Consider the following 15,560-nt stretch of genomic DNA (forward strand, 5'->3'; position numbering starts at 1 on the left):
TTTCAAGTTCTCCACAGCCACAAGTGGCTCATGGTTATTCTGAAAGCCACAGGCAGAGGACATTTCTGTATTTGCAAAAATTATGTTGGATAGCACTGCCTTAAGTGAAGAATAAAGTTTTAATGCAAGCTACTGACACTTTGCTATCTGGTGAAATATATTTAATACTTTTTTCATATAATTTTTCCATTATGCTTGCCTGGACAAATGAATGCAAATATTGTAGCAAGTTAGATATGTTTAGATATAATTCTAAATCTGGTATTATATTAAGTTATCACACAAGAATCATACAAATTCCAGGTTCAAAACAAAATTTATCCTCTCAGAAAAAGAAATAATATAAAAATGAAAGGCTTCCAAAGGGAACCAAAATATGACTCCATCTCCCTCCACCTAAATATTTCAAATAAAGTTTAAGAAATTCAGAGGTACCAAAAAGAACCAAAATTAAACAGCTGCTCTTCACTTTTTCACACAAAGGAGTGGGTCTGAGCAGACACTGGGTCTGATTTAATTCCCTTCCCTTTGCATTTATAACAAAAGTAAAAGTTACAAATTATCAGAATTCTTCTGTTAGAATTTAGGCCTACATAGGACTTTGGGTAAATGAAATAAACACATTACTTGGACTAAGTGACTTTTATTTAATCACTATTTCTATCACTCATGAGCAGGAGAAAGACAAAGAATAAGAGAGGAAAAATGTTTGAAAGAGAATCAAGGTCAGAGGGCCCAACGCAGGAGGACAGGAATGAGTGGCCACTCAAGTATTCCAAAGTAGAAGGAAAATACAAGGCAGGAAAAGGAAAATCAGCCTGAATACTGTTTAGGAGAAATCAAGACTGAGTCCTAAATCAGGAGGAGAAAGAGGGGACATAGGTTCCTAGATTCAAAAAGACATGATTCCTACAGACAGGAGACAGACTGGTCACTAGAAAGAAGAAAGATCAGGAATCGCTTGTTTAAATGCAAGTGATAAAGCTAACTTTTCCCTCTTCCTGAACCCAAAGCCTATGTTTCTCACTCCACAATGACTTTCAGTAACCTCTGCCTCCACAGAACTATGTATCTGTCTTCCATTGAAGGGGGTGACTTTCAGATGTCAACACAAAATAATTTTCCGTCAGCAAACATTGTTAGTAAGATGGAGATTAGATTGCCTATCTTTATAATAGGCTCTGTATTTTCCTATATATTTGAAATATTTCCCCAAAAATCCAAGACAAAAAAGAGTAAGATCCTACCCACAAAACATTTTTTATTATTATTTGGGAAATCAGTATAGAAAACTTTAAACTTAAAACAGTGAAACTAAATTTTTGACTGAGCTGACTGGCTCTTTTATACTGAATGGATGCTTTAGCAGGTGCAAATATAAGCCTAGGCAGAATTGGCTTCTTTCCATTCTTAATATTTTTCTGACTCACATTTTCCATTAATCTTAGAAACTCTTTACTATTTTCATTGAAGAACCAGTTTAAAACAAAAAGAGAAGACATTGATATGCTCAGAACTTTCCTCTTAAATGTGTTTCTGTAATTTAAAAAAATAGAAAAGACAATGTGTGACCTCCCATAAATTATAATTGAATGATTTGGAGCTTTTTTTTAAAAAAAGGATGTTTCTTGAGAAGCCCTGAATTTAGGAGTTTATTTCCTCCCGCTGATCTCTGATTTCAAAGGACCATTTGATCAGCTGAGAAATTTTAAACTCACTCTTGTACCCTTATTAAGCAGGCTGCAAAAACAAAGTGCCTTCAGTATGGGGTGTTTATTTCCTCTGACACAATCTGGGTTAAGGGAAGTAGAGAGAGAGAGTACAGATAAATAGTGGCAACCTGAAATGTCTTTTTGCAGTGGCTGGAGCAGCAGCAGTTGGCATGGGCGCATCAAAGGCGGAATGAAGGGGTTCCAGAGCTTCATAGTTTCAGACAGTAACATGAGTTTTGTTGAATTTATTGAGCTGTTCAAGTCTTTCAGGTATGGCCCAGTCCTGCTTACTTTTTCTCAGGCCTACGTTTTTATAACAGTACTAAATGGGAGCTCTTGTCCCATCCCTTACTCAGTGTGAGGAGCCGCAAGGACCTGAAGGATCTCTTCGATGTCTACTCTGTGCCCTGCAACCGATCAGGCTCCGAATCAGCCCCCCTCTACACCAACCTGACAATCGAGGAAAGCACCAGTGACTGTCAGCCTGACCTAGGTTTGTTTAACATTTTAGGATTTCCATTTGAGACCTTTCTGTCTAAAAATCAAGGTCAGTGACCCAGTTGCAAACCCTCACCCTGTCCCACATGTCACCCTGTTACCTGGAGCCTGGTGAAGCACAGAATTTCTCAAGGGGTCACTTGGTGTCCTGGGGGAAGGTACTATGGTCAGGTCGGACGAGGGACCTCATCTTTGTGTGGTTCTGCACGTTATTCCAGGATATTTAAGTGCACTCCAATCATTCTGACAACCAAAAACCCTTTCCCAACCATTTCCAAATGTCCGTGAGATATATGAAGTTCTGTAGGTGAGGAATACCGGTCTCGTTCCTACCTACAGTCAGAAGGTTGCTCAATGCCAGGGCAGTAGGTGCCTCCTCTTTCACAGGAAAGTCTTTGAATATCTAGGACATGTTTTCTACCGTATAAAACAGAATGTTTCTCTCCTCGTCCCCACTCACCAGCACCACCACCACTACTCAGACCTGTTTTTAGATACCCGTACATTTAAAACTTGTTATTTTCCTCCTAGGTTCCTGCTGGAGCTATAAACACAAAAGAGCAAAGAAAAACTCTTTTTGATGCAGTTTCTTCATAATTACTTATAAACTGACGTTGTCCTTAGACTCTTTTTGGACAGCTGTTAAAATATGCATACTTATTCGTTAGTCAAATAGTTACACTTTAAAAAAATTGTTGCATCTTATTTTGTAGAGGAATTTCACATTTAGGAAGAATGAGCCAAAAGTACCTCACAGAGTTCACATATACTAACCTTAACACCCGTGCGCGTGTGAGCGCACACACGCGCACACACACACACATATTCCTTGATTAGTAATAGCTTGCATTAGTGAGGTACATGTTACAGTGGAGTTCATATTGACACATTATTGTTACTTAAAGTCCATAATTTATGTTAGGGTTCACACTTTGTGTTGTACATTCTGTGTGTTTTGACAAATGTATAACGTCATGTAGCCACTATAACAGTATCGTGCAGAATAGTTTCACTATCCTGAAAATATCTTTTCCACCTCTTTATCCCTTCCTTCTTTCCTCCAAATCCCTGACAAGTAATCTTTTTTACTGTCTCCATAATTTTGCCCTTCCCAGACTGTTCTATCATTGGAATCATATAGTATGCAGACTTTTCAGACTGGCTTCTTTCATTTAGCAATGTACATTTAAGATACCCCCACACGTACCTTTTTGCAGGTGAGGATTCATTTCTTTTGAAAACTAAAAAATATCATATTATGTGCATTACTACAATTTGCTTATCTGTTCACCTCCTAAAGGATATCTTAGTTGCTTCCAAATTTTAGCTATTATGAATAAGGCTACTATAACACTGGTATGTGAGATTGTGTGTAGACCTGAATCTTGCGGTAAATACTTGAGAGCCAGTTCTTAGATCATGGTAGGCCTATGTTTGGTTCTATAAGAAACTGCCAGCCAGGCATGGCGGTGCATGCCTGTAATCCCAGCACTTGGGAGGTTGAGGCAGGAGGATCACTGAGAATTTGAAGCCAGCCTAGGCTATGTAATGAGTTTGAGGCCAGCATGGGCTACATAGGGGGAAAAAAAAACAAGAAAAAAAAAAAAAGAAAAGAAAGAACAAAAACAAGAAAGAACATGCCAGAGTATCTTCCAAAGTGGCTAAAATTAAAATGACTGGCCACACCAAAGTTGATGTGAATGTAGAACAGTTAGAACATTAGTACATTGCTTGTGGAAATGTAAAATGGTACAGCCACTTTGCAAGATGCTATGACAGTTTTTTGGTAAATGAAAAAACACTTTCTATATGATTGAGCAATTGTGCTCTTTGATAATTTACCTACATGAGTTAAAAGGTTGTATTCACACAAAAACCTATATATAAATACTTATAGTCACAGTTTTAAAGTGTAGAAAAATATAATTTAAGAGTATATTTTCAGTGTGTATGAAAAAAAAAATGTAGAAATAGGTATTCTTGAAAACCAAAATCTGGAGATGGGTGAAGTAGTACACACCTGTAATTCCAGCTACTTGAGAGGGTGAGGCAGGAGGATGATAGGTTTTGGGCTACCCTGAACACCAGAGTGAGGCCTTGTCTCAGAAATTTAAAGCGTAAACAAAAAGGGCTGGGGATATAGCTCAGTGGTAGAGCATTTGCCTAGCATATTTGAGGGCCTGGGTTCAATCCTGAGAAAATGAAATAAAAATCTGAATTTGACCTCCAATCCCCAACTGAATCTATAGAGTTCTAATGGAGTACTAAAGTTTACGAGATTTCAATATTCTCAGCTTAGCTCTTTCTTAGTTTTAGGTATTCCTCAATTTGTTTTTTAGTCCCTAAACTCTATGAAGTAAGGAATAAACACTAAGCTTCATGGTTTGTGTGGCAAGATTAGTAAAAAGTTTCTCCAGTTTAATAATTTTGTGACATCATCATTTCCAAAATGAACTTTGTGAACGAAGCTGGCTAGACAAAGAGTCCATAGTCTGTAATGGCTCTGTTTCAGATTTGTTGACCAGAAATGTCTCAGACTTGGGGTTGTTCATTAAGAGTAAACAGCAGCTGTCAGACAACCAGAGGCAAATATCTGATGCCATTGCCGCCGCAAGCATTGTGACGAATGGCACTGGGATTGAGAGCACATCCCTGGGCATATTTGGGATTGGCATACTCCAGCTCAGTGACTTCCTAGTGAACTGCCAAGGAGAACACTGCACTTATGATGAAATCCTCAGCATCATCCAGGTTTGTGCCCATTTTGTCTGTGTACATGTGTGTAGTGGCTGTCACTGCTGTAGTGCACGTGTGTAGTGGCTGTAACTACTCTAGTAACTTGCTGCTGAACATTTTCTATACTTCTTCCCAAAAGGCTCCTGTCAGGAAGAAACAGGCTTATTTGTTTGTTTCTATTTTGTTTTGTTTTTGAAAGGCCAAGTACATCATTGTTCTTTAACATATGTCAACCTTGGTCTCGGCTGTCTCTGACTTGGTGACTATTGTAAAGAATCAATGCGTGAATTCTTCTCATATCCTGGCACATATAATAGAGTTAGTGTAGGGTTTCCACCTCTTTTGTCATTTAGCATACATTTATTAGCTCCTACTGTGCACTGTTCTGGAAATTAGAAGTATAGTAGAGAATAAAATCAAAGTGCTGGCCCTCCATGCAGCTTATGTTTTAGTGGGTGAGGCAGACAATAAGCAAAAAGATGTAGTGTAACTGCAGGTAATAACAGATTATAAGCAAAGTCAAGCAGAGTAACGAGACAGGGTGATGCAGGGAGGCCAAGGAGGGGTAAGGAAAAGCCCCTATGAGGAGGTGGCATTCGGACTGGGCATTCAGTGCGTAAAGTCACGTGAGGTTCAGATGAAGGAACATGCCAAACCAGCAGACAGGCAAGCTCCAAGGCTGAAGCAGGAGCAAGGTCAAGGTTTGTGAAGAATAACAAAAAAGTGAGTGTAGTGGGAGCTATATAAGGCAGGCAGAGAACGGCAGTCACAACTTCAGATGGTACTGGTGGGCCAAACATGGAGGCCTTTTGAACCATGAGAAAGAGGCTGACTTTAGTCCATGTGAAATGGGAAGCCTTTGGAAATTTTTGAGTGGGAGAGTAACATGATTTATATTTTTAAGACGTCACTGTGACCCCATTGGAAATAAACTGTGCTGGTGAAGAATGGAAGCAGAGAGACTGGTCAGGAGGCTCTCACAGTAGCCCAGGCAAGATGTGGGGGTGGTTTAGACTAGAGTGTGGCAGGAAGTAGGGTGGTGAGACTTCTGTGTGCCTGCGTCATGTGCAACAGAATTAGTTTCGTCCCCTGATTGGGAATCAGAGTCTTAGCTGTCAGCAATTGGATCTGACCTCTAAAAAGGTGAGAGTTTATCACACTGCTGAGCCCTCACTGTAACATCATTGGCTCCAGGCACAGAACATGCTGCATGCCAATCATCTCATTCATTTCCCACCGACTTTATGGTAGCTGCTGTTATAATCCACATTTTCACAGAGATAAATGGATAGATGTTATTTGCATATAAATCAGCCTCATTCTTTTCTCTTACTCCCCTTTTTCTCCTAAATAAATATGCTTAGCGTAATAAATTCACGTGTAATAAATATTTTCTTTTGGACTGAACACTACATGTTATTGCTACATTACTAAATTCGTTCAAATATTTGGCTTAGATGTTTCCTGATGAAAACAGAACCGCTTTAAAAATGATGTGGTAGTTTTTTTCCCTCTTAGTTTCCTTTGCCTAAGTAACATTTTTTTTTAAAATTCCTTGCAGAAGTTCGAGCCTAACATCGGTATGTGTCATCAGGGTCTAATGTCATTTGAAGGATTTTCAAGGTAACTTTTAAATTATCTTTTATCTGTTATTTAAGAGTATACATTGCTCTCATGTGATCTTAAGAAAATGTGTTTCATCTAGGTTTCTGATGGATAAAGATAATTTTGCTTCAAAAAATGATGAGTCACAGGAGAACATAAAAGAATTGCAGCTACCCCTCTCCTACTATTACATAGAATCTTCCCACAATACCTACCTCACGGGCCATCAACTCAAAGGAGAATCCTCAGTAGAACTCTATAGCCAGGTACTGAAAATGCCAGTTGGAATGTAGTTTCTATTAAATTTGATCATTTATATTACCCCCAAATCACAAAAGTCTGACCCCAGCTTTGAAGAGCTTGTATTATGGCATGTGAAATATGAGGAAGCACGGTGTGTGGAAAAACTGACTATGCAGTTGTCTTCTGTATTTGTTTGTTTTGTTTTGCCCTCTATCTATACTAGGGAGGAAAAAACTATTTGAGACTCATAGCTTTTAGATCCTGACCTAGTACTACTAAAATTAGATTTTCCCATGAGAAAATTATCTAATCGTTTCATTAAATGCTAAATAAATCAATATACTGTAGTGGAAAATCATAGTAGAAAATACAACTTTCTAATGTAGTTATTCCCAAAATATTGTTGTTTTGCTTTACAATTTATTAAGGCACTGTCTGTTTGTTACGACTGAAGGCACTATCTCTCCACATTAAAGTTCATGGGAATGTTCTCTGAAACAGTAGGCTCTCTGGACTGGGAAACACACATCCTTTTGGCATCCTTTCCACTTAAACATCCAACTCTCAATGATGTGCATGTCTATTGACTCACTGTTACACTGTCTGGAACTTTTTCTTCAATGCTGCCTATTTTCTGAATTCTTACAGAAAGGGTTAATCAGGAGGGAGTTAAGTTAGCTCCAGCAGATAGACCTGTGTGGTTGGGGGTAGGGAAGGTCCAAGTTGAAAACGATAACTGTATTGTGTACACAACTCAGCAGCAATGAGGTTCCTTTGTTCTCAGATGAGTCCAGATATTCCTCATGGCATGAGATGCATTTTTGACCTAAAGTTTATTTAGCATGGAATATATATCTTAAACTTTGTTTTCACTGGGCATGGTAGTGTACACCTATAATCCAAGCACTTGAGAGGCTGAGGTAGGAGGAACACTATGAGTTCAAGACCAGCCTAGGCTACATAAGCAAGTTCAAGGCCAGCCGGAAGTACATAGCAAGACCAGGTCTCAAAAAATAAATAGATAAAAAAAATTTTAAATCTTTGTTTTCTAAGGAAAAGTTATTGTGAAATGAAAATGCATCCTTACAGTAATGATTTTCAAAAAAGGAATCTGTCAGGAGGTCTCAACTGCAAGAAAAAGAGCGACAAAGTAGGATGGGTCAGTATCTTGCCCCACTGCTGCAGGGTGCTACTCTTTTACATGCTTTATATATTAGCCTTCTATTTGCACAGAGAAATCTAGTCAAAAGAAGTTTGAAATTTGTTCTATGGAAAAGAAATGAAAGATGTATATGAAAATATAGATCATATATATTTCATATATACACACATACATATTCATTCATGTACATACACATGAGTGTATTTAGGCATATATGTAAGTACATACATATATATCTGTGTATATCTATAAACCTGTGTGTGTTTGTATTCCAAGACAAGAAGCAAGGACCAATGTCTTAGCTTCAGTCTGATTTCATTGTTTGCCTTCAAAGAGTTTTTAAATAGCACTCTGAGAGTTTGAGGATAGGATAATCACAAGTTTGAGCTCAGCCCAGACAACTTAGCAAGACCCTGTCTCAAAATTTTAAAAAGAGCTAGAGATGTAGCTCTGTGCAAAGGCCCGGTCCTGGGGGCGATGGGGGAATTTTTTAAGCCCCCTTAATGTTACATCCCAAGCAGTTTCTTAATAAAACACAGGAACCCCTCAAGTAGACTCACACACATGATTAAACTCTTATGCAGATCACTTTTACTTCATTTCTAACCGCTTTCCACCTTCCCTCAAACCTCATAATTAACTTCTATCATTTTTCTCTGTAAAGCAGACGAAAGCAGATGGAAAGTGAGAGTAGGCCCTGCACTTCCCTGGAATTTCTAGCCCTGGTTTTCCTCTTCTAGCCATATAGAGAGATTTTAAGGTCATACAGACTTTGGTAAAGACCTTTAGTCTTTTCATGCTGACAAATCATGCTGAACACTTTTCCTAGTCTAGAAGGCTCCCTACAAAATGAGGCAGGCTTATGCTCCAGTTACTGCCCAAGGCAGTTTACCTGTAGATACACTAACTGCTTCTAGAAGCTGGTAACCTTGGGATTTTAAGCCACAGACCATGCTATGTAATGTGAAAAATCTAGCATGTATTTCATACAAAAACTATTTAAATAGAAGGCATTCCACCATCTGAGTTTTGCTGTAGAAACTTCAGTGGCCACTTAAATCCAATAATGGATTATTGTCACCTGGAAACATGGATTCTCAGATCAGTGGGTCAGCCCAATCACAGGTATATCAACTCCTTGGTTTATTTGTTTGATTCTGAGGACTTTTTCCCCTGGTACAGAGGACTGAACCCAAAGCTTTCACACTGACCTACATTCCCAGCCATTTTTATTTTTTATTTTGAAGCAGGGTCTGCCCAAACTGGACTCAAACTTGCCATCTCAGCCTCCCAGAGTCCTGGGATTATAGGACTGCACCATCATATCCTGCTTATATGATAATTTTTAAATTAATCTACAAATAAAGTCTATGGTGGAAGAGGTTGCTCCAGTGGATGGATGGATGGATGGATGGATGGATGGATGGATGGATGGATGGATAGAGAGAGAGAGAGAAAGAGAGAGAGAGAGATGGATTGATTTTACCTAGATGGACAGAGATAGAGAGAGAGAGAGAGAGAGAGATGGATTGATTTTACCTTCCAGCAGTATTTCTCTCTGGTAAACACTCTTTTCCACCTTAACCTGTTCTTTCCTTTTCCCACCCCAAATTAATTGTGGCCTTTAGAAAAAACAAAATACTTATTTTAGATCTTATAATCTTTGGCCTTATACCTGAAGGTAAATGCTGACTGACATAAATGCTGTAGAGCTTTGTGCTGGATTCAGTTAGAGGCTTCATCTCCAGGTATTCGTCTGAAGTAGATTTATTCATTGTCACACAGGTCCTCTTGCAAGGCTGCAGAAGCATAGAGCTAGACTGCTGGGATGGAGATGACGGAATGCCCATCATTTATCATGGACATACACTGACAACAAAGATCCCCTTCAAGGTAATGCGGCACTCCCTCAGCACTCCCTTTGTGATGCAAAAATCACTCCCAACCTGTTAGATGTCCAGTGTGCCAAGTTCGTGGTCTCACAATGTTGAGGAATGAAGTCTCAAACCAAAAGAGGAAGTTAAGAGAATTTTATTATAAATAAGGGTTTATTTATAAATCTTAGATTTCCAGGAGGGTTCCCGAGTGGGTGGCCACGGAGGCTCTCTGTCAAGGGTAATTTATGCAGCAAGATCACATGTGTACAACATGGGTCAAACTACAATCAACCTATAGGATTACAGGTATAGTTCCATAGGTGAGATTGATCCAGTTAGGAAAATGTCATGTAGCAAAGGTACATAGACCAAAGACATTCCTGGAAAGAGGTGGAAGTATGAGTCCCGATGTTCTGGTCACCCACCTATGTGCCTAATGTCAGTGACAGTATAATCTCACACTGCTATTTATCTCTAAGGAGTCCTGCAGGCCTGGCTTTTACATCTCCATTTTGAAACCTGGCTCTCTTTAGATTTGCCTCCACCCACAGTTTTGGTGTGTCTCATCTTCTGTGCTGACTTATGTTTGAAAAGATAAAATCACCTTTGACAAGAGACTATTGAATGCAACAATTGAGATGCTTTCAGGGGCTACACGTACCTTGCCTTCTCACCATGCCAGACAGATATCTGACTCTAACAAGTTGTTTGGGCTATCGTAGGAAGTGGTTGAAGCCATTGATCGCAGTGCCTTTATCAACTCTGACCTGCCAATCATCATATCCATTGAGAACCACTGTTCATTGCCTCAGCAACGAAAAATGGCAGAAATTTTCAAGGTGAGCTCCCACCTAAGAGGCAAGATGGTATCTTATCTTTGGGTTTTATATGAGGCTATGAGGCTATTATATACCACACTACAGCTCTGCTTTGGCCCTGAGGCACATGCTGTTAGAGTCCCACAGACTTGAGGAATAAGGCTTTCTTGGGGAGCTTGGGCCACATCTAGAATGGTCCCTCTTTTCAGCTGGAGACATAAGCATTGTTCTATGGTCTCCTAACTCCAGAAAGCCTTACAAGTTAAGGACAAGCCAACTTTCCAACTTTCCAACAGCAAGTGAGGGATGCCAGATATCCTGGGAGCATTAAGTAGAAAATACAAAAATATTTCAGAGCAAGTAAGTCAGATCATCTTGTGACCCACAGTATAGTATGAATCTAAATTAGCAAGATTTAGATTGAGCAGAACAGTTGCTGTGTTAACACCAACCTTCATTATCTAAAAGTTGTAGAATGAAGACAGATTTAGCAGCAGATATCTCAATATTTCATTAAACTCATTCTTCCTCAGTAATACTAGTATTTGTGGAAGCTTGTCTTTCAGTACAGGGCAGAGGGAAATGTCCCCAAATATAAATGCCAACAAAATTTAAGCTCTTCATATTGCCTTGGCCTAAGCTTTGATGCTTATTCTTTTTTAATTCAAAAAAACTTTTAAAAATTGCTATATTTTCTGTCTTTACCCAGTTGATCATGCTATGTCTACCCTCCTTCCATCCACCTCCTTGAGAGACACATTCTGCTTCGGAGGCCAGTGCTCAGAATGCTTTGTGAGAATGTGGCTCTTTATCATGTGTGGGGGCAAATTCTCCCCACTGTCTTTCATCTTTGTCCCTACTCCAGTCCCCTCCAGAGTTTCTGTCTTGCTTGATTCCTTAGCCTCATTTGGAACAGACCATATTCTACAAGCCACAACCTCTAACTGAATCTCTGTCTTCTTTATAATTTATCATGCTGCCAAACAATTTCCCAAGTCTTTAGATCTGCCCCCAGCTGCAGAATAGCCTAGATTTCTCCTCCATAGTAAACACCTCCCTTCCTTCCAGTAAGAAGCTATACAGAGAGACTGAGAGAATAAACAACTTCTTTCCTAGTTCCTCTTCCTGAAATTTTTAAAACAATTCAACCAAGTTGAAAAATTGAATAGACTTATGAAATAAAACTGTATTTATCAAGTGTAGATAAAAAGCATTGATTTTGTGTGTTTTTCCTATATTATTTTTAGACTGTGTTTAGAGAAAAGCTGGTGGCTAAATTCTTATTTGAAACTGATTTCTCAGATGATCCAATGCTTCCCTCACCCGACCAACTTAGGAGGAAAGTGCTTCTTAAAAACAAGAAGCTAAAGGCCCATCAGACGCCAGTGGACATCTTAAAGCAAAAGGTACTCTGCTGTCACTGAGGTTATGAATATCCTGTGTGCTCAGAACAAACAAGTTAACATTACAATATTTGAACCTTGCACTCCCTTGTGTTATTTTTATTATTTATCTTTCCATTTCATACACCAATAAATTCTTCATCCTGCAAACCTAAAATTTTATCTTGTGGAAACTGCTCCCATGTAGATGGTAACCTTGTTACTTAATTTATTCTGAGTAGGATGATGTGTGACGATTATCAAGGTTGTCAGTCCATAGTTGTTGCTACCCTTTCAGGAGAACTCTCTTTAGGGACTGCACTTGGACACATGGGATTATAAAGGAAGCCCAACAGCAGAGCCATCTGACCCCAGTGCATCATCACAGTGTTTGAGTCTCAAGGTGCTTCCAGTCCTGCCTCGTGCACAGAGACATTTTACCAAATGCCACAGACCCACCCATCCAGGAGGGTCCTCAGCCCAAGGACCTGTGAAAACGTTCCAGTTCAGTGTCCTAAATCCATAGGGCAGTCTCACCTACTTAGCCCACACAGTGACAGCTGCCAAAACTACTTGTCCTATTGAGAAGGACACTGTTGGCCCCAGAACATTACTTAGAGCACCAAGAGTTACTGCATGTGCCTCAGCGCACATGGAGTAGCACCATGAGTAGGGCCTACAGAGCCCAAATTAGGGATAGCTCAGAGCTTTTGATTTTTCTCTGTGCCACCATCTCCAAGCCTCCCGGTCTTATTCCAGTCCTGCTTTAGTGGTTGCAGAGAACAGAGAGTTCATTCAGTACAATGAATTTGGAACCATTGTCCCAGGTGATTAATTTTTTTTAAAAGTCTCATTAAAATGAGTTTGGTATCCAGTTTGATATAGGATAGGCAGCTTCGACCAGTCATGATGCCTCCTCCAAGCCTTGATTTGTAGATCTCAGAGAGATGAAAGCCAGGATGATATGCAGCATAATGTCGAAAGAGAAGAACACCAGGTGGGGAGCTGAGACACCAGGCTGTAGCCACTGGCTATGTCACATGCTAACCGTGTGACCATGAACCTATTTTCTGTATCTCTACTTCCTCATCTGTAAAATGGAAATTTTGTGATAACTGGGCTCAAGAGACCCTTCTGACATTAAAATCCATGAAATGTTTCCCAGCATAAATTGTAGGATACCTGTTAGAATTGCAGACCACTCTGTGAACATTTTATCATCCTATATCTCAGTCTCCATATCTAGTGTTTCTTGCTGTTCTGGAACATTACTGCTTTTCTGAGAGACCCCTGGGGCATCCTGTTACCTGCTGTCCCAATAAATTCCAAGAGTTCCCAGATCTGCCAGTTTACCCACTATTAAATTTGTTCTCCCTAGTTTGGGTGTCTTATTGCAGCCCACAGTGTTCTTTTTGATTTGTTTCTGAGCTGGTGCTTCTATTAGCAGTTTCCTGCATTCTCTTCATCCCATGTACCCCGGAGACAAGAGCCCTGGGAGAGGCCTGTGGCCTCTGGAAGAGCCCCTGTGGAGTATGGGTGATTATTGGCCCTGTCTGGTGCTCTCCTCTGTATTTCTTCAGAGTGTGCTTCAGCTTCTTTATTTATCATAGAAAACCAAGGCCTAGCCATTAGGTGACATCTTCCAGTGGCAGAGCCGGGAGTCAGGTCCTGGTCTCCAGGAAAGGCCTGTGCCGGGGTGATACAGAAGTCAGGATGTAGTGATAGAAATCCCTGGTGCACTTTTAGAAAGATTCCTAACTCTGAAAGATAATGGACTAAATCAGAATTTCCAGAAGAAAGGCCTGGCAATCTTTATTGAAAAATAATTCTTATCATCCCCCCAGAAGTTTGAGAAATACTATATTCTTGAAAGTGAGTTAAAAGGCTGAAGAGTTGCATGCAGAAGTCTTCTTCTAGGTAAGCCCATTGCCCACTCTTTCTAGTCCCCTTTTTATTTTCCAAGTTTTCACAAACCTACTAATAACCCATTCTGAAATTTTGTCAGGTGTCACCTTGATATTGCCTACATTATAATTTCCACAAGTTTCCTCTTCCATGTTTTAGGAAAATGTTATCCCATTCCTAGTTTTCTAAGACCACTCACAGCCCCCCACCATGATTTTCCAGGGAGTGTGGGCAGTGGTTCCCCAGTCACCCTGCAAGTCTCTTCTTTCAGTTGTCTAGCAGGTTGTGGGTCTGGACTTAGTGCTCTGGTCTGCTCCGGTGTACTCAAGCCTAACCCCTCACTTGGAAGGCCTAAGCTATTTTTGTGCAAACAATTCACTGTCAGAAAGGGTGGATTGGCTCCAAGCAGGATTTCTGAAGACCTTCATCTGCCTCCGTCTTGTACTGAGGCTCTTCCTGTGGCCTCCTACCCATATGCTGCAGAATTCTCCAGGAGCATGACCATGGTCTTCAGAACCCCACTCCTGTAGACTCAGAGTTCACATTTGATTCCTGGGCTTGTGCCAGGTTTCAAGAGAACAGAAAAGAATGAGACACAGCTCCCGCCTAGCCCCACAGGAGCAGTTTTCTCATCTGAGCTGTAGTTCCAATCCCCTGACCTGTATCTGTGTTGCTATTATATAACTACACGGGCCCTCTTGGCCTCAGCATAAGTAGAAGTGTCAGCGCTTGGCTGGCTTATGTGGCCACCTCTCCCATGCTTCTTAGCTGGTGGGAGTATGTGCACGTTTCAGGGGCATTGGTGCACTACATTCTGACATTGCTATCCATGGCCCCTGAATGGTTTCTTTCCTTCACATGGTTCTGACACTTCTGCCAGGCTCCTTGCACATCACTGGCAGCACTTGGTCTTACCTCAGCTGCTGTGACTTAAGGCCTTTCTCAAGTGTGACACACACTTGTTTTTGTGGCTCAGCTGGGCCTAGGACAGCTTTCCTCAGAATTTGAAGAGCATTAATCGTATGAGAATGACAAAAGAAAGATAGGAGAAAAAATTCCCTGGTTAAACAAGCGTGGGAAATACTGCACTAAAATCTCTGAAGCATCGGGGTCCTTTAGCATGTTAAATGAAGACACTGTGGAGCCTTGTAGTGGTATGTGTTTCAATTTGGTTAAGTTACTATGGCCAGGCTTACGTCGTGTTTGTGGTTACTGAACTGTCAGTTTTTCCATACCAGCTATTAACATGCACAGAGCTCCATAAAATCTACTTTGAGAAATCTCGCCTAGGCAGTGTGTAGTTATCTGGAATGAACTGCATTTTAAGACATTTTACCTAGATATAAACACAGACTAATATATATCTTCCTCATATATACATTTTCATTATAAAGGTAATATAACTACATTTCAAAAAATTTAGGAAATAGATAATTATTTTAAAACACACAGAGAAACTGTGAACAATCAAACAGGAAAGAAATAGAATGCATGAAATGGATTCAAACAGATGTCCAGGAAATTAAAACGCACAAAGGAATGAGGATGTAACTTAGTGGCAGAACACTTGCCTGGCCTGCACAAGGCCCTAGATTGGATTCCAAGTACCACTATTAAAACAA

At 40.1% G+C, this 15,560-nt stretch overlaps 1 protein-coding gene across 3 annotated transcripts in view; it reads left to right on the plus strand.

Annotated features, from left to right (window-relative positions):
* The window catches only part of Plce1 (phospholipase C, epsilon 1), a 269,999-nt gene that overhangs the window by 211,470 nt on the left and 42,969 nt on the right, over positions 1-15,560 (plus strand). For all 3 annotated transcript variants that reach the window (XM_005407528.2, XM_013506159.1, XM_013506160.1), the window contains exons 11-18: positions 1,860-1,982; positions 2,069-2,205; positions 4,723-4,961; positions 6,508-6,569; positions 6,652-6,817; positions 9,742-9,849; positions 10,556-10,672; positions 11,899-12,057. In XM_005407528.2, coding sequence (XP_005407585.2) covers positions 1,860-1,982; positions 2,069-2,205; positions 4,723-4,961; positions 6,508-6,569; positions 6,652-6,817; positions 9,742-9,849; positions 10,556-10,672; positions 11,899-12,057 — 1,111 coding nt within the window. The remainder of the gene's footprint in view (positions 1-1,859; positions 1,983-2,068; positions 2,206-4,722; positions 4,962-6,507; positions 6,570-6,651; positions 6,818-9,741; positions 9,850-10,555; positions 10,673-11,898; positions 12,058-15,560) is intronic.

This window comes from Chinchilla lanigera, unplaced genomic scaffold (assembly GCF_000276665.1).
Source record: "Chinchilla lanigera isolate Chin_1 unplaced genomic scaffold, ChiLan1.0 scaffold00106, whole genome shotgun sequence".
Taxonomy (NCBI): Eukaryota; Metazoa; Chordata; class Mammalia; order Rodentia; family Chinchillidae; genus Chinchilla; species Chinchilla lanigera.